General features: G+C 41.4%; 1 protein-coding gene across 1 annotated transcript in view; it reads left to right on the forward strand.

Moving 5' to 3' along the window:
* rapgefl1 (Rap guanine nucleotide exchange factor (GEF)-like 1) overlaps window positions 1-16,011 on the forward strand; it is a 49,655-nt gene extending 33,644 nt beyond the window's left edge. Inside the window, exons 9-16 of the mRNA XM_038708941.1 lie at window positions 670-792; window positions 1,561-1,739; window positions 3,198-3,288; window positions 3,759-3,809; window positions 4,535-4,622; window positions 7,111-7,175; window positions 7,521-7,575; window positions 8,264-16,011. Of these exons, the coding sequence (XP_038564869.1) occupies window positions 670-792; window positions 1,561-1,739; window positions 3,198-3,288; window positions 3,759-3,809; window positions 4,535-4,622; window positions 7,111-7,175; window positions 7,521-7,575; window positions 8,264-8,388 (777 nt within the window). The 3' untranslated portion in view covers window positions 8,389-16,011. The remainder of the gene's footprint in view (window positions 1-669; window positions 793-1,560; window positions 1,740-3,197; window positions 3,289-3,758; window positions 3,810-4,534; window positions 4,623-7,110; window positions 7,176-7,520; window positions 7,576-8,263) is intronic.
* Window positions 16,012-21,831: the final 5,820 nt, after the last annotated feature.

Here is a 21,831-nt window from a genome sequence, read left to right on the forward strand (position 1 = left end):
TATTGGTTCACTAATTGAGTGTACAGCAAATGTTGCCAACAAGATAACATAAAAACAGGTTTTCTCGTTTATTAGATTCATCAAAATGAAAAGAAGAAACACAGTCATGTTAAAGTTTTGACACTACCGTTTGGACTACCGTTTTAAAGCCTCCAGTTTGGCATTTTGTCCATCGCCATCTTGTTTTTTTGGAACCAGACGTTATCGTATTTGGAAAAGAGGGGGGAGCTAGCTAGCTTGGTTAGCGTGGTGCATCTGTAATTCACGTTAACTGTGATATTAACCGGGATGCTAATTTTGGCTAACAGGTATAAAACAAGATTTACATACCTGAAAAAGGAACAGCTGACTTCTAATAAGCCTCTATCCTGATTAACAGGTCGTCATGGTAGCGACTTGTCAATCAGCTTGTAGCCCCGCCCTAAAGCCTCCCCTGCTTTCTGGTCTCTGTTCCTCTAAACGGGACCATAATTTACTAAATGAACATCATGCTGTGTTGAAGAAGACTTGAAACTAGCGACTGAGACCATAAACTCATTAGGAAAGTGGAGTTGCCCCCTGCAGGCCTGGAGGGTTTCTACTGTTCTGCCCCCTGCAGGCCTGGGGGGTTTATTGCCTCCAGAGGGAGCAGGTCGTGTTTTATAACGGTTTGGTTTCCTGCACCCTCAGCTTCCTCTTCCTGAGGAGATCCACTGGACGCCGGGTGACAGCAAACTCCACGACATGTCAGCGGAGGAGGTGGCCAATCAGCTGGTGGTGTTTGACTGGGAGCTCTTCAGCTGCGTGCACGAGGTCAGTAAATCCGGATTCTGTTACTCTCTATCATGTAGAATTTTAAATACAAACAAAAACTGAAAAACTCGGCTCCCTACAATACGCCATACGTGACGTTATACTTGACTCTGTGACTCCTTAAGTTATAGGGGTGGGCGTTCTTGTAGCAGAGTGTATATACTGTAAAACTTCAATTAAAAGCAGAGTCTCAAATTGCCGCCTGTCCCCTTTACTGGCCTGGTGTAGAAAAAGTTTTTGACAAATAAACGCAGGTCTGGATTTGATGCCTGGTCGGAGTTTTTATAGAAGTTCTATTTATAAAACCTCTTAAAGCCCGCCGGGTCGCCTGTTTTAGCTGCTTCGAAGCTGCAAATATAAATGTTTAAGTACATCAAATAAATAAATACAGCAAATAAAAGCCGGGATATTAAAATTTACTTTATTTAAAAAATTTTTTATGGTAGATATATTTTATATCTTGGTAACGGTATATATCATAGTACAGTAATTGTTCTGTAAATTCAATTAAGTAATGGTTTAAAATAACTAGAGCCGCAACAATTAATTAATTGGCAACTATTTTGATAATCGATTTATCAGTTCAGAGTCCTTTTTTAAGACAAATAAGTTAAATTCTCTGATTCCTAGCGTCTTAAATGTGAACATTTCCTGGTTTCTTTTCTCCTCTGTGACAGTAAACAGAATTTCTATGGGTTATGGCTAAACAAGACCTTTCAGGAGACTTTACAGCTGTTTTGTCTTCTTTGTCGTTGGTGTCTCCTGCAGGTGGAGTTTGTGTGTTACGTGTTTCACGGAGAGCAGTCCCGCTGGCGCCCCCTAAACCTGGAGCTGGTACTGCAGCGCTGCAGCGAGGTGCAGCACTGGGTGGCCACGGAGATCCTGCAGTGTCAGTCGCTGCCAAAGAGGATCCAGCTGCTCCGCAAGTTCATCAAGATCGCAGCGCTGTGAGTGCAGACAGGACGCTGCGTCAGGGAGATCATGCCTTTCCCACCGCATGGTACCAGCTCATCTCGAATCGTCACTTTATGGGCTCCATCCTTTAACGCACTCCTCCTACAGATTTGATCGGATTGTCTTCAAATTGGGGCAAATGGGCAGTGTGATCTAAAGGCATGTGCGATGCCAATTTGCGAAACATTTTAGGATTCATCAAAGGGCGTGTCCGTGGCGTGGCGCTGAATTTTGATGTTTCGCCGTGAAAATGGAAGTAGTATGAAAATGGACAGGACATCAAATCTGTCCCATACTTCACATGTGTTATAAGAATCTCACCGTGGAGACCTCTACACGCCAATATCCAGTCCTAGTTTCGTGCGGCATCGCTATAATGACCAGCTACGTTGAGGGTGGTATTAAATCTGCAATGGAGGATGGGGCACAGTAGGCGAGGCGAGCTGAGCTGGTACCATCAGCGGGTAAGCAGCATAGATCAACTCATGTCATTACAAATGTCTCGTCTCACACAAGAGACCAGATGTTCTTAATGACACGAGCACAGGAGGTACCGGGGATTCTGCTAAAGACATAATCAAACCTGCTGATCAAACAATTAGTCTATTAATCAACTGACAAACAAATAATTTAGCTCCAACAGTTAAATTGTTTTTTGGTATTAATTAAGCACTATAAGGCAGCAGTTTCTCCAGTTATGAGCTGAAGTGCCGCTTTTCTCTGTTTTATATCATTTTAAACTTTTAATCTCTTTGGACTGTCAGTCAAACTTTCTTTTATTTTTATTTTTATTTTTTTTAACCCTTCCATGCTTGACGTCCACTGACAAATCCTTTTATTCTCAGGAAACCAGACCAGTAAAAAAAAAATATTTTTCAACTAAATAAGATGTTAAAAATACTTTGAAATTTTAATGATATATTTCTTCTACGTTTTGTTCTGTGTTTGAAAACACATCTGTCCACTCCAGTGGACGTTCTGCACCAAAGGGTTCATTCTGCCTTGTTTTATGTTTTATTTAAAATTATGACATAGTTTGCGGTTGAATATTTTGATGTATATTAAGACCACTTGCTTTTAGTAAATGTTTTAAAAACATATAGTTTTTTGGACCTACAGTATATTGAGTTCCACTGAATCAAATGCTGTTGATGCACGGTAGACACATTTCAAAATTAAATATATTAGTTTACAGGCATAGTTTTTCACTTGTTTACAAGTAAAAAAAAAACATAAAATGATTACTTTGTGATTTACTAATGTTAGGTTTTATAACATCGGGTCATTGTCTACTTGTTCATCGTATAAAAATGTTTAGAGAGCTGTGAGCAGAGCAGGTGAGCTCATGATACCTTTCTGAGTGACAAAGACTCGACTGTAACAGGCCTCGCCCGCCCGCTCGCTCGCTGCCGTCTGTGTGTGAAGGTTAAATCAGCCGTTCTGTGTTTCAGCTGTAAGCAGCAGCAGGACCTGCTGTCGTTCCTCGCTGTGGTTCTGGGTCTGGACAACCCCGCTGTCAACAGACTGCGACTCACCTGGGAGGTACAGCACTCACCTGACAAGCTCAGCCTTACCTTCATGCAGCCCAACACTCCTCTGAGAGAAACACTGGTCACAGGTGTTTGGAGTCCCTTAACATAAACCTCTGAGCTGAATATTGATTGTTGATGTGAAGGAAAGAAGCTCGGCACAAAGAGGAGAAAACATCTCATCAACATCTGGTCACTTTTAAACAATTAACTGATCGCCTGTTTTAGATTTTCCTCCAGAAATTAATGAATGTCTTAAAGATGTTTTGGGTGGTGTTGATTCTTTTGGTTTTTGTAGCTGTAAATTTGTGACAGTTTAGTTTTCACTGAAAGGTTCCATTGTTTCCTGTGATCTTTAGATTTGGTGACTTGTTTTATTGATGCTATGTGATTTTAAAGTGTCGGACACAGATCTGGCATCCACAGCGCCGACCGATCAATACGCTACAGCGTTACAGTGATCTAACCTGTGTGTGTGTTCAGGGTCTCCCGGGGAAGTTCAGGAAGCAGTTTCAGCAGTTTGAGAGCATCGCGGTGAGTTTCTGATGACGAAAGTCACCGTCCTCATCATCACTGAGCTTGTTGAACTGATGCTGATGTGATCACAGGGTTGGGTATCGAAAACCGGTTCCAGGTTAGATACGGTACCAAATACCAAGAACCATAATTTGGACAAGACCCGTGCGTTTGCGGTTCCTAATTTCCTGCATATCTCAGCTCCTGACTGAACGGCAGTGAGCATTTTACTTTCCATCAAAGTGTCTCTGATCTGCCAGGAGCTGCTACGCCGACCTAACATCACCTCATTTGTTACGTCAACAAAGCCTGAAGAAGAGAGTCCTTCTGTTTCCAGTCCTGGACCGTGGCGGACCGCAGCAAACGCTCCAAAGTTTGGCTCAGCTTCGCTAAAAAAAGAGAACGACGCAGCAAAATGCAACAGCTGCAGTAAAGGAGGTTTGGTGCGAGGCAGGAAGCAGCTCTGACACGACGAAGCGTTTCCTTCAACACGGTGTAAATCTGAAGGAACGCTTCACCGTGGTCAACGTGTCGCGCTCTCCCAGCTACAGCTAACGCTAACAGTACCAGCATCTCATGCTGAATCGAATTGAAACGATACCCAGCCCTTTGTGACGAGTTGTCGGAGGTCAAACCATCGACAGACACAAGCATCATGTCAAGGAAACTTAATAAATGATTCTGCTCTTTGGGATTGAAAATAAAAAGGAATATGATTGATATGTATTGATCTGAACCTATAGGACCCCTCCAGGAACCATAAGTCCTACAGAGACCTGATCACCAGCCTGAGACCTCCACTGATCCCCTTCACACCTCTGCTGCTCAAAGGTGAGGCCGTGACGTGAATGCTGAGGTTGGTTTAGTTTTCTCCTCTTCATCAGCTCCGTTAGGGAACCAAACAGGATCCTGCTGAGGTTTTGCCTCTGACGGTCTTGTTGTCCCTTGAGAGTCTCCTGAAACAGAATCAAGGACTAAACCACCTCAACAAGACTTTGATTCTGGGTCATCAGTTCATTCCTGGATCATTTAGAAATCTTCAGTTCATCCTCTGAGACTGTTTGTCCTCCAGCTGTGGACCCAGATGTGAAGCCGCCGCAGACATGTTAGCACGTTAGCTGCACCTCGCTAATTAGCACTTCTGGCTAATCAGCTCCATGTTACTGTTAACCTGCCACACACACACACACACACACACACACACACACACACACACACACACACACACAGTCAGTCACTTCAAAGACTCTACTCTTCATCCCGTTTTCTTTTCATCTCGTCTTCAACTGCACTCATTCAACCCAGCAGGCGTTCACATGCACGCGCACACACACGCACACACACACACACACGCGCACACACACACACACACACACACACACACACACACACACACACTTCTGCTTTCACTCGTTCAGTTTCAAAAGACTTTAAATGAGATTACTGTACACACTGTACGCCGTGTGTGTGTGTGTGCAGCCTTAAGCTCTCTGTCTCCATGGTAACACATCCATGAAGACATGATGAGGGAGGAAAGGATGGAAATGAAGTGGTTAAAAAGAGAAAGAAAGAAAGAAAGAAAGAAGGGATTAATTTTGACGCTATAATTAGAAGATTTCAGTCTCAGCTGCGCCCTGTGGTGAGAAAAAGAACTGCGCCAAAATGGATTTTCAGCGTCAGTAATCAGTTTGTTGGGGCTGAAATGGCAAATGCTCCACACGTATATACGTAGCGCCTTTCTAGTCTTTCTGACCACTTTACCCCGCTTTGCCACTACATCACACGAGTCCACCTGCGTCGCGTTAGGGCTGAACGACACAGAGAATCCGGTCATTTTTCAAAATTAAACACCCTGTGCAGAGTCCTGATTGTAAATCATCAATGAACACAGTTAACGCAGACAAAAAAAGAAACCATTTAAAGAGGTCATAATCTTTTTCCCTCTCCTTTATTGAGTTCTAAACCTTTTTTGTGCATGTAACAGGTTTGCAAAGTGAAACAGCCCAAAGGGAGTTCCCATCTCGCACAGAAAACTCTGCTCTGAACTGAAAACAGCTCGTTTGTAGTCCAGCCGCTTCCCTTTCATCCCTGTGACGTCACAGGGATGAAAGCTAAACGCGCCTCATATAACGCTCGCCGAGCGGCTACTCCGACACGCCCTCAGAAACAGCGAGCTGCAGCACACAGCTCTCCTCTCCCTTCCAAACACTAGCTACCCTCCAGGCAGTCAGTGGACATAAAGTTGTTCCTGTGATGTAGAGACAGAGCTCAGTTAAAACTTTATGGATACAGATTAATAACTCACCGCTCTGAAACTCTCGCTCCAGTCCGTGTTGCCGAGCCAGTCGGCAACATGTACGGCTGAACCCGAGCTGTTTACCGGCTTCTCGCTGACCCGCCCTTCTCTGCTTCTGATTGGCTAGTAGTCCTTAACTAGGAACTGAGCATGTGCAACTCCCAACAAAGATCATTTAGAGACAAGATGCATCACTCCATAGCTAAAACGAAGCCTTCAACACAGGCTGAAAAGAGGAGCTGCAGCAATGTGCAGTATGACAAAAATATTAAACCATGTAAACCTGCTCTGGTACAACCTCTAAATAAGACGAGGAACCTGAAAATGAGCAGAATACCACCTCTTTAAGGGTTCAGTGTGTAAGTTTTAGTGGCGTCTAGTGGTGAAAGTTGTGAATTGCAACCCACGGCTCAGTCACCCCTCCCTTTGTAAGCGAGCAGGAGAAGCTACAGTGGCCGACACGCTCTGTCGGCTCTGAGCTAAATAATAAGTGTGGTCCTCCATTTGTCGAAATTTCACTTCTCTTCTTACTTTAATAAACCAAACGACTACCACCGGTGTATGTAGATAGAATTATCTCATGCTAAGGTAATAAAAGCATAACCGTTCATTATGTAAGGTCTTTATACGCCACTGAAAACATAGTTATGTAAATAATATTGCTTTTATGTCAGTAGATCCTCCCAAATACACACTAGACCTTTAACTACGTAGCCTACTTAATGATAGTACGAGCACATAAACTTAGAGGTGTCAGAACATAAAACACAGACTTACAGTCATATTCAAGATTCACAAATACTTACATGTAAAGGTGTAACAGTAAGACAATCTTTTATCTTCTAATTATCTGATGACCTAAATAATAAATAAATGACTAAATATAATCATTTTAAGGACACATGTTCCTTAGCCTTCAGTATTTTTAAACCTGGTCCCTGTTTTCTCGTGTTGAAATGACTGGTAGGTTCAGAAACTGATGGATTAATTAATGAGCTGCTTTGTTTCCCGTTTCTCCGTCAGACTTGACGTTTCTTCACGAGAGCTGTAAGACGTTTCACGGTGAGCTCGTCAACTTCGAGAAGATGGTGAGTGGATCAGTCAGAGTCAGAAGTACCCCCGAAGAACAAGAAAATGCCACTGCAGCTGCAGATTCATTGACATTTAGGCACCATAACTCTTATTTAATTCTTATAGACTATTTAAGATGTTAAGACTTTCTGTACATGACGTGTACGATTTCTTGCATGAGACCCAACAATGTTTGACTGCATAGCGTGAGTTTATAAAGGGGGCAGAGCTCAGATTTGCACAAACAGAAACTAAAACGTGGAAAATCTGGTGAGAAACTTAAAAACACCAACTTTACTGAAGCAGACTGAAACAAATAAATATGAGACGCATCTGTTTCTTCTCTCTTCCTCCTCCTGCAGCATAAAGTGGCAGAGATGGTGAGAATCATCAGACGCTACAGGAGCAGCCAGCTAGGTAACGCACACACACATTATAACATTATGTAATGGTTTCACCTGTTCATGTGTCAATGCTGCGGCTGTGACCTAAAATGAGGCAGAAATAGCACAGAGTTTGGTTGCAGCTTTGCTTCGATTAGTATTCGGGCTTTACTTTTAGTACAGTTAGGAATACTGCAGTAAAAGTATATGAATTGAAAATGTACTTAAATTATATATTGAATGGTTGATTCAGTAATTAAAGAATTTGTACTGGTTGTGTGTGACTAAATAAAGTTTCCTCAACGCGGACAGCGCGCACTGTCCTCCCACAATGCACTGCACAAAGGAAAGAAATACATAAATTATGGGCCCACAAAATCTGGTAAAACTAAAAAGAATGATCAAATCTTAAGAAAAACATTTTGATTTTGATTGTCTCATTTCCTGTTGGTATAAAAAGGTAACGTGTTGATATGTTTGTACACAGAGCGAGTATGTAGTACGTACTGTACTGTACAGAATGAGTATATATATATGTAGTCTGGATTTGTGATACACACAATAAAATGCTTTTATTGTGAAGGAAGGAGCTGCTTCCTAAGCACATGTGTTGAGCTTTGTCTCCATCTGGTGGTGATATTGTGTCACTGCACCAATTCATAATAGATTTAAGGATGGATTTAAAATCTCTTACATCCCTGTTTCTCTGTGTCACCTGGTAGCCATGGATACAGAGACGTCCCCCTCCCACCTGCAGACGAAGGCCTACGTCCGTCAGTTACAGGTGATCGACAACCAGAACCTGCTGTTCGACATGTCCTGCAAACTGGAGCCCAAAGACACATAGAGGAGACAGCTGAGGTTGGTGAGGACGAGAAAGAGACTGAAAATGAAGAGGAGGAGGAGGAAGACGACGATCAGACGCCTCTGTTCAAGCAATTCGTGTCCAGAAACAACAAAGACAAGGAGGGAAAAGCGATGGAAGGAGTGAAAACCTACAACCTCTTCGTCCTCGTCGACCTGAGACAAACAAAAACAAATACAACAGACGTTCTTGATAAGCAGAGGAGGAGGCGGAGCTTCTTCACCTCCTTCATCCACGAGCTTGACTGTCCATAGACTTTTACTGCACCTCCACCTGCCGCTCCTCCTCCCTCGTCCCTCCATCAGCAGCCGTCCAGGCCGCCACGCTGCCACAACCCTCACGTCCACTAACACACAGAGACGCGCGGTGGGAAACGTTTTTCAGTGAAGCAGAGTTTGCTTCAGCGACAGATCGTCGTCGTTCTTGCGGGATCCATTGTTGAGACGTTCGGAAAGGTCTTCTGTGAGTACTCTGCGAAGACAGACTGAAGACAATCGGCCGTAACTCAGCAGCCTTCAAACTGGATCCTAACATACAGCCGTGTGAGCAAACGGTGCCTTTAGATGATAAAACAGTTTCAGTGAAGCATTAGTGCTTTTCTTTTTAAATCCTTTTTTATTCAAGACAAGAGAATCAATAAAGTCTCGTACTTAATTGATTCAACAGTCCAACAAACAGTTTGAAATAGGGATGTCACGATACTAGACATTTAGCAGTCGATACCAATACCCGTGAAAAACCACGGTAAAAAACTAAACAATAACTTCCATCATGAACGTACGCTCCTTTAATAAAACATTTGAACGTTACAAAAAACAACTAACAGCTGTGAAAGTTGTGGGAGGACGTTCAGGACGTACGAGAGGTGGTTTGATGTCAATATATTCATGAATGAAACTCATAATCAAACTCACAGGTGTGAAATGTTTAAGTGTGGTTTGAGATTTCTATGTTGAAATGCATCGAGTTGCCCCTTTCAGACGGCCCCTAACTCCTCCCACAGTAACAGGAGCGTTCTTCGCGCTGCAAGCTGCATCGTCATCTTTGGTGATTTTGAGTCGATCCAAACTGTGAAACGTCCGCCTGAATTAGATCTCGAACACAACGGGGAGGAGTCCAGGCTTTCAGACGGAGCTGTTGAAGGTAACAGCAGCGGAAACCGACCGAATGTTTAATATGAAACTAACTTCATCACAGTTCCCATAAAAGATCCACATGTTGAATCTCCTACAGAAAAACAAAAAGTTTGGTATTGACTTGGTACCGGAGGATCAGACCTCGTGACATCCCTCATCTGAAGAGATAAAGAACTACTTCAAATAGTAGATGACATTCAAAAGTTTATAAACTTGGTCACATGACATGACTTCAGTATTGTGTTGATATAAAGTAAACCTTCTCGAACACCCGTTACTTGAGCATGAAAACGCCCCCTTTACATATTCAAAACAGCCATTTATATTAAAGTATATATTAAAGAGTTAAACGTGACGCTGAAAACTGCATGCGAACATCATGTCCAAACCGCTGACAGCGGGCAGCCGTGTGTTTGCTCATTGGCTGCATGTTAGGAAGTGACGATGGCCGATAGAGAGACGAGTCGCTGCTCTGAAGAAATGAATCCTCGTAATGTTGTTGGACTCGGTTACTTCCTTTTTCCTGACTTTCTGCACTTTCCTTCCACCTGTGGCGGCTGACCAATCAGACTAGAGACAATCTGACCACGTGACTGACACCTGCTGACCTTTGAACCCTCCAATGAAAGGCCTCCACCCTGTCGTCCAACCGCCATTTCATGAGAAACAAGAATTTTACCGTATTGGCCCGAATATAATAGCGCATCAGATATTGTTTTTTCGCCACAGAGTGTTGCATCATGGGTCGGTTTGTGTGAGGAAGGTTATGGTCTCCTCATCGCTCACAGATAAGTGGTGTCTCAGACCTCCTCCCCCGTTGAGCGATGGTCTCTCTACTTTTTGTAAATGTTTTCCTTTCCCCGTCTTTCACACCTGTTACATATTTTGTATCTTCAAAACGACATTTTCAGAAAAAGACGAGTTTGTTTAATCGTCAGGGTCGTCGTTATATTTGGGTCAATACGGTACTTCTGCGAGGATGCACGTAAACATCTCTACGGACCTACACAGTGTGAAGGCCGTTATGATGAGGGTGCAGACACCCAAATATCATCAAACGCCGCACGTCAAACAGCTGACTGGTTGATCCAACTTCCTGTTTGGTGGCAGGTTTGAAACACTGGAATTGAACTGGATTGGCTGAAGTTACACCCTGAAATATGACGATGCGTTCACTGACGGTCGTTTGGGTCGGTCACGGTGCGCTCGTGGACTCATCACATGATGGGAATTAGTTAGTGGAGGACGGTCTGGATGTTTCCTCGCTGGATCAGAGTGTGTAGATGCTGGTTTTCTACCGAACGTGATCTCAGTTTCAGCCTGAAGACGCTCTTCGGTCTTTTCTGCTTTTTGTTTCAGGACTTTGACGAAGAACATTATCATTAACTGTCTCTCACAGTGTTTTATGATCCAACAGGAGAGTTGGAAAATTCACACACGATAGTTTTCACACTTGCTTTAAAGGACCATACTGGTGTTTTTTTAATGTTTGAACCAGTCACACACAGTGTTTTACATCTAGTTCTTTCCAGGCAGCCGTTGGCTTCAGACGTGCTTTCATTTCAGTCGTCAGTCGTAATATCAGTAGATATTAATCAAGAGGCTTTAATAAAAGTTTGACTTAAAACTCCTACCTTAATGACAAAAGTGTTATAATGAACTTAAAATCTAAAACACACAAGTCTGTTTTGGAAAGTGTTGTGTGGAGAGAGTTGGAGTAAATTGGCTAAAACATGCAAAAAAACACAGGTATGGTCCTTTAATTAATCACAAGCTGACTGAACTGATAATCACATGGCAGCCAATCAGCTGTGTTTATGACAACATACCAGAGACATGAATACAAACATCGAAAAGAGTCGACAGGATTTTTATTTTTTTTTTCTCTCAGCGTTTGGGATCTAATTACTGAACGACCAATCGGCTGTAAGGAATGACCCAATCAGCCCCACAGAGCTGCCCTGCCATTGGTCAGTTCAGTGGATTGGCGGGTCGAGGTCCAAGGCAATAATACAGCGACAGGAAGTGAAGCTGGTTGGTCAACTTATCGCAGCAACAAAGCACTTTTGCCAAACCTCAGGGCTCAGAGACACAGAGAGGTTTTGTTTACTCTTTATTCTAGATTTTCAGTAGAGTTTGGTTCAGTTGAGTCCAGTTGTGTTGCGATCGATTGGTTCTGTGTTGTACAGCTGATCACACTTCAATCATATTTACTGTACTAATAGAAATCTACAGAGTTGTTGTTTTTCTGCTGTGATCACCACCAGGTCTGAGTCCAGCTGTCCACATGGAAACATTGTCTTACTTTGGTTTTTGGAGCCAGAGTCGTGCACTGAAGAGTTTTTAGAAAGAAATCATAGTGAAAGCCTTCCAGCAGCTCGCAAACCCAGAGCTTTTGAGACCAAAGCCACCATCTTATAAAAAAAGAAAGAAGAAAAAGTTATAATATTGTGACAAAAAGGTAATTTTACAACACTGACTTAATGAGTGTGTGAGCCCCTCTCCATTATAGGCTTTACCTTGTGTTAAACATTCAAAGTAATTATACAAACACTTCTCATTCCCAAATTAGCTATGCTTTGTCGTGTCCTTCGGCGTCTGGCGCCAACGCACATGGCAGCTTTTAGTGCCGCTGCTGAACGCTAAAAGTAGGCATATTATACATAACAGAAAGGTCACAGTGAAGTGGAGGTTCGGATGGGCTAGTGGTTTAGAAACCGGAGACCAGTGTTCGTTTCGTGTGTGAAACAAAAAGTCAACATTGATTTAAGTCACATAAGTTACGTAGTTATTTTAACCCAAACCTTTTCCTAAACCTAACCAAACTGCGACGTTTCACAACGTTAACCACTAGTTTTATTTTGAAAGTCTAACCGGATATTGCATATTTAATTAAGCTAACTTAACCACGAAGCCCTGCATGTGTAAAGACGACGTTAAAGGGTACAAAGGGCGTTAAAAAGCGACACCAAGGGGTCTTAACCAAGCGTCCATAAGTGACGAGTTGGGATGAGAACAGGTCGAATTTTCAGTCGATTTCTTGCTTTGCGATGAAACTCTTCAGTCAGGACCGCTCACGTGTTTGTAAAAATGACCTGAAAAGGTGTAAATGGTTTTAAAAAATGTTGTCTGTGCTCAGCTCTGGTGGACGGTAAGACTTTGTCATACTCCATCTGTACCATAACATCCTGTTTGTAAAAGCTCAGTGAGGCTGATCCTGTCCACCTCCCATCCACGTCAGAACAAGACCAGGTAATATCTCTATGAAGAGATAATGTCTGTTTTATTTTCTTATTTAATTTTACAACCTGGCTCTTATTTTGGCAGCTTTGTGACGCTGTGGTGAAACAAGGCTAAAAAAACAGGACGTTTCATTTAAGGAGTAACTTAAACACTAAATCACTGCACGAGGTGAGAACATCGACCATGATTTCCACCTCGGGTAACCGATGGCTGCTGTAACGCAACAGTCCTACATTTTCCTTTTAACTTTGCACTGCTTAACCATTTTGTAATAGTTGCTGTTATGTTTTTACAATAGAGGATCTCTAATGGGAGTTAAACTCAGGACAGGATCGTAACAGAAGTCTCAAATTTTCATAAGCTATTTTACAGCACTTCAGATGTTGAACACGATGTGACGTGATGCTGCTGGATTTTGAAAACCTCCAGAACCTCTCCAGTTTGACAAGACCTTATATATGTTTTTTCTCAGCTCTCATTCAGTATGACGGTGTGCATAGTTCCAGGTTGGATTTGGGCCACTTTCGTTTGTAGTCCAAATCATATATCAAGATTAAAAAGAACGCATGCGACCTAAGTATGCTAGTTTGAATTTGAACTCCCTTAAACATGAGATCAAGTTTGAACTCCAGTGAGCAGGAGTTTGAGTTAAAATTTCTGGGAACAAGAGTCGAAACTCAAGTCGGAACCCCTCTAGATAATAGTTTGAGCTTGAACCCAAGTTCAAACGCCCACGAGTTCAAACTCACAAACACACGAGTTTGAGAAAAGCATATCGTGCGTACTCGAGAGTTTTGACAACTCTTGATTGTTTAGCAGTCGTTGCGTCCGATGGTTAGGGTGGGGTTAGGGTTAGCCAATCAGAGACAGAGTAGGGGGCAGGACTCGACGCAAAGCTGATGTCCGTCAAATGAGAATTGTAGAAACTGGTTCTTCGACATGTTTTCAGTTGAGCATGACGTATTTGAAGAACGGTCGGTCTGAGATCACAATGAGTTTTCAGGACTATTTGCTGTTAAAGGTCTTGTCGAGGTGGAAACGTTTGCGGCGGTTTGGTCGGGTTCAAAGTTTGTGAAACCCAGCGAAGATGACATCAACACTAGTCTGCCGGTGGCTCTCTCAGGACCACTTCCTGGGTGTCTGGCGTTTTGTTATGGATCCCACCGTAGTTCTGGGCAGAAACAGAAGTCCTGAATCCCAACTGTCTCCAATTTTCACCTAAACAAAACAATTCTCAACGTTGAACTAACCTGATCAAACCTTCAGTTCAACCAGTGTTTCGGACCAATCGCAGCTTCTGCCTGTAATTCTGCTGATATCCATAATTTCTGGAGGTGGGCAGCCTCTTGGGTCGAGGCCAGCCGCTGGATGAAAACACTGAAAAAATGTGTATATAGTGCAACCCTGTTAATAGGCAAATACTAACGGAGACTCTATTTTATGTATGAGCTGAGGGAGAGACACTAACTCAAGGAGAATATTTGATTTGATGTTTTTATTTGTAAAAGTGTGCGAGAAAGTGTACAGTAATGACAGAAAGAGAAAGATGATGAATTTATGACTTTATGAATTGTACAGTTAAATCTCTTCAGTTTGATTGTTCTGTTTTCTATCTAAAGCTTGGGGTTGTTTCTGTTTGTTTTTTTGTACAGAAGTGGTTGTTTACATCAATACAAGTCCTTATTTCTGTGATCGTCAGACAGACGATGTGTTTGGAGCAAAGGCCTGGGAGGAGGCGGGGCCTGGAGGTTTGGCGTCATATTACAGAATAATCAGGAAAATAACCAGTCTAGCCTGCTTTAATGTATGACGTGTGAGTAATAGTTAAGTGATTTTTCTTTATTTTACCAGAAGCAGGTCGTGATATGTGATTAAATTTAATTTATCATAATGTAATAATAATGACATTTTTGAGAATTGTTTTGAAAAATATTTCAAGATATGGACGCAATTTCTGTCTAAAAGTGGTATACATTATAATTTTACTTCAAAAAAGGACTTTAGTTTAGAAGTTTGAATTTTATGAGAAATTATTATAATTTTTAAGAATTAAGTTGTAATTTTGCAAGAAAAAGTTGTCTTAAAAAATTATTACTAGATAAACAAAAAAAGTAGTAACATTTCAAGAATAAAGTCAGAATTTTATGAGAAGTCATAATGTCTTAATAAAGTCAGAATTTTGATGGTAACAATTTGATTAGATAAGTGGTAGATAGTATAATTTTACTAAAAAACATTAAGAAAGAATAAAGTCAATATTTAGAGAAGAGGGCCGTAATTGATTGATTGAATTGTCTCTTTACAAGAATCATAATGTCAGAATTGAGTCAGAAGTTTGAGAAAAGATTTGTTTTTAAAAAAACTCTTTTTTCTCATACTATGACTTAATTCTGTCATTTTCTTCTGTTAACTTCTGTTATGGATTGGCATTAAATAAATACAATTTAATTGAATTCTTAAAATATTTGTACAAATTTAGAACTCTATTGTTGAAATATTTGGACTTTCCTCATAAAATTACAACTTTCGTCATAGTCCAACTTATTCTAGTTTTTAATGTCCGACTTTTTCTAGTAAAATTAATATTGCTTCATAAAACACACAGTTAACTTTTTTTTACTAAAATCCAAACCATATGTTGAAATTTTCTCACAAAATTTAACTATCCCATCATATAATTTTGTTCCCCCCACAACTTTATTTTCTTAATTTCTCGTGTTTTTTCCCCCAGAATATTATTACTTTATTCTCAACATAACGCCCCCTAACAGCAGCCCTGACACACTGTACTGATGCACTTTATCGTGCCGTTATGTTTATTATCTGCAAAAACAATCTTTTTGTCCAAGTCTGGTAGCGTGTATAAAATATTTTGTTTAAAATGATTTAAGTTCAGCTACTATTGGCCAAAAAAATTATTTGAATGGGGGGGGAAAAAATGAAATCCTAATTTATCTAAGGAAATGTTATAAGCCGAGACAAGACAGTGTACACGTTTAAGGATTTAAGATGTTAATTTTGGTGAGAAACAGATGAATTGGAAAGCTATTAATTACGCTGAATCTAACTGCATTGCAGCCTTTAGGTGAAGTTCAGAAATTGATTTGTAGCTCAGCTAAAATGATTGAAAGAAACCGATTTGAAACTGGTCTCGTCTCCTCCAGACGTGTTGCTCCCTCTGCTGTCACACTACAAACACTGAAATAAAACCTCTGGACAACAACAACAAGTCTTGGTTCACACTCACTTCTCTGTATGTCTGTGTTTGAATTTTATCTGCCGCACAAACTTCCCCCACTCAGCACTGTAGTATTTAAAGTTATAAAACTTTCTGAAAAAGTTTGAATATTATTAAAGTAAAGTAACATTGTGTGAGTATAAAGTCTTAATTCTATGAGAAACAGGTTATAATATGTGATTAAAATGTAATTTTACAACAGTTATAATGTCAATTATGGTATTTTCAGAAACATTTTGATTTTAAAAAACAATATTTCAAGATAAGGTTGCAATTTGAGTAGAAAAGTAGTACATGGTATACTTTTACAACAAAAATATGTCTTTATGGAAGAAGTTTTAATTTTTCATAAGTAACATTATAGTTTGAGAATTATGTTGTAATATGCAAAAGTTTTCTTGAAATTTTATTGTAAGATACAGATATACCAGAAAAAGTCGTAACATTTCAAGAACGTCGTAATTTTATAAATGTCACAATGTCAGAATTAAGTCATAATTTTGAGAAAAGGTTTGTAATAAACTAAATGTTTCAAGATAAGGTTGCAATTTGAGAAGACAAGAGTCCATCCATCCATAATTTTACTACAAAAATAGGAGTAAAAGGAAGGAGTTTTCATTTTTCATAACTTCATGTCAAGTCAATATTTTGAGAATAACCTCCTAGTTTTTGAGAAACAGGTAATATGTTATTAAACTGTCATTAATGTATTGATTGATTAAAATTAAATTAAGTAATAAATAGAGCCACGCGTCGTGTGTTTGCGTCGCCGACTCCTGTCTGGGTCTACGCATTGTTAAAAAGCAAGTATGTCGGGGGCTTCATGCTTTACTTTCAACGGGGAGGAACGCTCCTTCAGAACCTCACGGGAGTCGGAGGATTTTCTGAGCAGAATGAGTAATTCCCAGCGCAGAATAAGGATCGCTCTATTTTAAATGCTTTTTCCACTATTTCCACAGCATAAACACAAACTGAACTTTCACAGAGTGGAGGATGAGGAAGATAACTGCAGACTGTGTGTGGTACAGTGATGACGCCTATGGAGATGGATGTCTGACGGTTACTTTACATAATGTTGCGGGTTCTGTCGGGTTATCTTTATGGAGAATGTTACGTCCCGGTGGCATCCAGGCGATGCGGGACTAACAGCTAAATTTGAATTCCCGGGGTGGAAAGTTAAGCAGGTGACACAGGTTCAAGTTTTAACGAAGATTTATTATGATCAGGCAGCAAAACGGAAAGACTCGTCCAGTGGAGATGGTCAGGAGACAAACCAAAACAGTCTGGAGGCAAAAAAAGGGGACTTAATAATTACAACGAAGGTTATGGGGGGCGTCTGTGAAATAACAAAGATTAGTAGCCTACACAACACTCACTCTGTAGCAAGAGCCCACCTGAAAAACAAAACAGTCTATTAATGATTGGTCCTGCAGCGGGAGGGCGCCGGCGGGCGGCACAGCGGCTGCCACCTCAGGAACTGGTCTACCCTTCTCTTCTACTGCCCGCTACTTCACACGTAGATCAAAGCACAGCACACTTCTCCGTATTTACTAGCAGGAGGCGACTTTAATTGTACACCTAACCCTACTATTTTTAGTCCCCCCCCCCTACTTTTTCCAAGAAAAGTGAGAAAATTGGCAACTTTCTTAAAGATTTAGAGTTGTACGATGCCTGGATTGATAAAGATGACACTTTCTTTTCAGCTCTTCATCAGGTTTGTTTCCAGAAAAGATTATTTTTTGTCTTCAAGAACGATATTGGGCAGAATAGTGGTCTGCACACCTGGCACCAAGCTTCTTTCTGACCTCTCTCCTGTTAGTGTGACTGTCTCTCCGCCTGCAGACACTGGAGATTGAACCCTACTCTACTAAGTAAGCATCTCTTTGTGGTGTATGTTGTGTCAGAATGGCAGCAATTCATCGCTGAAAATAGAACTCCAGATATAAGTCCTTCTACATTGTTGGAATCTGCCAAAGCATTTATACGTGGGGCTATTATATCTTCTACGTCAGCACAGAGGACAGTCAATTTAAGAAATCCCGCAGCAGCTCTTTGGGAAAACAGCTGGATGCAGCTCGCGCAGCCTTAAACCAGCTCCTAACCAAGTAAAAAAACCAAGACCCGGGACACGCAAAGTGCACACTGAGGGCCAAAACAGTCATCTTTTCAAGAAGCAACAGTAACTAGCCATGCCAAAGGAAACAAATACCTCTTCTACTGTGTGCAAAGAAAGTTCAACCCCAGTCACTGCAACAGTGCAAAGAAGTGCATCTCTCCTCTCTTGTACCAAGCAAACGTCGTGACAGGTGCTTTATGCAAGAGCAAAGTACTATCTGCGCTAAAGGTGGCAAATTCGCATTTTTGTTTTAACAGGTAATTGTTGAGTGTTGCATAATCTGCTGGGTAGAGCTGCATCCACCGATCTGAAGGAACGCCTGAGCACATATAGTCCTGCTTTAAAAATTATCAACACGAAACACAGGAGTCGTCTGTTCGTGTTCCTTTGTGCCTGTTAAAATGTGCGCAGCAGTGTTGGTGAAGGGAGCTCTGACTGACAGATTAAAGTAGTCCAGGAGAGAAAAATAAAAGCACGTATAACCTTCCGTAAATCCGACGGAGCTGAAAGAAGCAGCATTCTTCACTTGAGCATCAAAACAGACGTTATGCTAAGAGTTCAAGATATTTCAGTCTGAGCCAGCGGACGACAGCCCACACAAACGAAAACAATAGAATTACAGCAGCAATCTGGTGGGTTTGGTTTGTGCAGACTCTTTCTGGATGTTGCTGTTCATTTATTCTCCACTGACGACAGGAAAGGGGTTCAGTAACATTAGAGGCCACACAGCTGTGTTCGTGCAGGTCCCTGTGGTCCAAATGTATTGCAATGTAAGATAGTCTCAAGTGTGTTTGTGTGTGTGAGGGGAGGTGAACAGACTCCCCCTGGGAGGACGACAGCTTTCCATCCCTGATTAGGAGAAGGTTTATATTTAGGGTCAATTTGGGGGATGGGTGAAGGTTGGCACTTCAGATTAAAGACACATTTAGAGAAGAGTAGAGAGCACAGACCTCCACCAAGGCCAATAGTCCAGTCTTCTGTGATATGCAAATCCAGCCTGTTCTCTACCCCAGGGCGTCAGATGCCTACGCTTTGTCACGTCCTTCGGCGCCTGGTACCAACGCACATGGCGCTCTGTGGCGTCATTGTTCAACGCTAAAAGTAGGCCTAGTATAAATAACAGATAAGTCAGAGTAAGGAGGTGGACAGGTGGGTCAGGAACTGGAGGGGTGGTGTTTGATTCTCAAGTCAAAATTGATTCTTTTTAGGGATGTCACAACCCAAACCATGATCTTTTCCTACACTGAACCAAACGGCAACGCTCACCACTAGTTTTTAGTTTGAAAGTCTAATCAGACGTTGCATTTTTATTCTTGCTCACTTGACCGTGGAGACCTACACGTGCAATAACGACGCTAAAGGTACCCGGGTGTTAATAAGCGACACAGGGGTGACAAAGCGTCATGTACATGTGACAAGCTGGGATGAGAACGGGTTGGCAAATCTGCAAGCCAGCCACCATATATGTCTGGATGTTTCCTAAACTATTAGAATTACAGAACGATAAAATGTGGTTGTGCACAGCTGAAGCTTCATCATCTCAGCTGTGCATCTATAATGTACTTTGCACATGTCGGAAATCCAGAATTGCAGATTAATCTGGAAATAGTACGATTTGCAAATTAGCTTCCTGGGATATGATAACTTTTAGGGATAGGCGACAACAAACGGTGTGATACCAATACTTTTTGTTACAATCTTAATAATAATATTCAATACAACTTCTTAAATGGGTACAGGATTTTTCAAAATAATGGAAAGCTTTAGAAAAAATTACTTTTAAAGGCAAATCACATCACACAAACGGGGTCCAGCAAACAGACCAACCTCAAATTTCAACCCCACCATCAGCTGCACGGCAACAGAACCTGAAGCTCTCTGATTTGATGTTTCATACAGCAATGCTTTCTGGGACTCGTAGTTCTGAAGTTGTCGTTTTTTGGTGAGGCAGTTTAGGAAAGCCCGTTTCCATTAAAAGTTTGGTGTGACAGAAACAAAAGTGTGTCGACCTTTTTAAGGACATATTGACTTAAGACTTGCCATCCGCTAACAGACAGGTATCTGGACACTGCTGCAGCAGGACATTTGAACACCTGATATCTGAGTGAAGCAGCAGATGAAGGAGTTTAAACTGAGGGCAAATCAAGGCGCTGCTGACATGGCTGAGCCTGAGCCAACACACTGACTGTATATGTGTGAGAGACGTGTGTGATGAGCAAGGGCGTTACTTTGTGTTGAAAGGAGGTGGGGACACAAGGGCTCAGACGAAAAGACCTTTTTATACGATCTTCAGCGTGCGCGATTGCAGGAAATGTAATGCAAGGTCAGGTAGATAATTCCAAATTATGGAGGGGGTAAGGAAAAATATTACAGAGGCGACAATATGAAAATACTTAGCATAAAACGCACAACAGCGTCGACCGCACAAGTAAACGTCACACATCACAACCACACCTGCAACACCGTGTCATTAAATCCACGCTAAAACCACCTCTACTGTACAGAAAACACCGGTGCATGCAAGTCAGCCCAACAACAGGCCTATCGGACATCACTGGCCTAAGATAGAAACAACATAAGCAGTAATGTTAACAATGTTAGCTAAATATAATAACCTTGCCTTTAGATCTTAAGTTAAACTACCTTGTAATTTCAACGCTGCTTACTTTGTTTTACGTTAGAGAAACAGGATGTCACAAACCCGGCGTGTCACGTTCACAGGGGGAGAAAGAAAAACATGGACAAGAAGAAACTGTGTCCAGAATTTGTTAAAGTTACTGATCGGTGCGTTTTTGGGTCATTTTAGAATCAGAAGGTTTGTTTTTTTTATCTTAAGTTATTATTTTTGGACAATTCAAATTTGTTCCTTCTAGATTTGTATTGCATGTTTTTTTTTGTCTAAATAAACATTTTTCAAAACATTTTCACTGGTTAACAGTCACTCATCACACCGACACCTGCGGTACCTTTTCCACTGCATAGTACCAGCTCAACTCGCCTTTGTTTGGTTTTCCATTGTAGAAAAGTTGCACCTGTACCTGCTTTCAGGTACTTTTTTCTCCTTCGAGGTTCCAAGCGAGCTGTGACGTGAAAACACAGCAGACTGCTGATTGGTCAGAGAGAATATTCACTATTCACTGCATCATCATCGCTGCACCAGACAGAGACCAGCAACAGGAAGTTTTATATTTTACAGTTTTCATACGTTATTTCATCACTAAATCCACCTCTGAGAAGTTTTGAGGTGAGAAATCAGCTGTGTAGATTTCAAATATTGACAGTTTTACTTTTATCCAAAGCGACTTACAATTGCTATACATGTCAGAGGTCGCACACCTCTGGAGCAACTAGGGGTTAAGTGTCTTGCTCAGGGACACAATGGTGGATTGAACTCTCACACCAAAGACATGTGTCTTATCCACTGCACCATCACCACCCCAACATAACAACGAGCTGGATGGAGCAGGGCCAAACCGAGGCGAGGCGAGTTGAGCTGGTACTGGTGGTGGAAAAACATTTCTTGGTGCAGGCTACTTTCCAGAACATTTTAACAAATTATGCTTTAAAAAAGCGATGGGGACAAAATCAGCAATTTAAAAAAGAAATGTCGGGGACATGCCTCCCCAGCGCTTATGACACCAATGGTGATGAGATGAAAGATGTGTGTGATATAAATATAATAGCAAGAGCTT

Source organism: Micropterus salmoides, unplaced genomic scaffold (genome assembly GCF_014851395.1).
Source record: "Micropterus salmoides isolate LMB-PRFRI ecotype aquatic unplaced genomic scaffold, ASM1485139v1 Ms_hic_scaffold_10, whole genome shotgun sequence".
In the NCBI taxonomy this organism is placed as follows: Eukaryota; Metazoa; Chordata; class Actinopteri; order Centrarchiformes; family Centrarchidae; genus Micropterus; species Micropterus salmoides.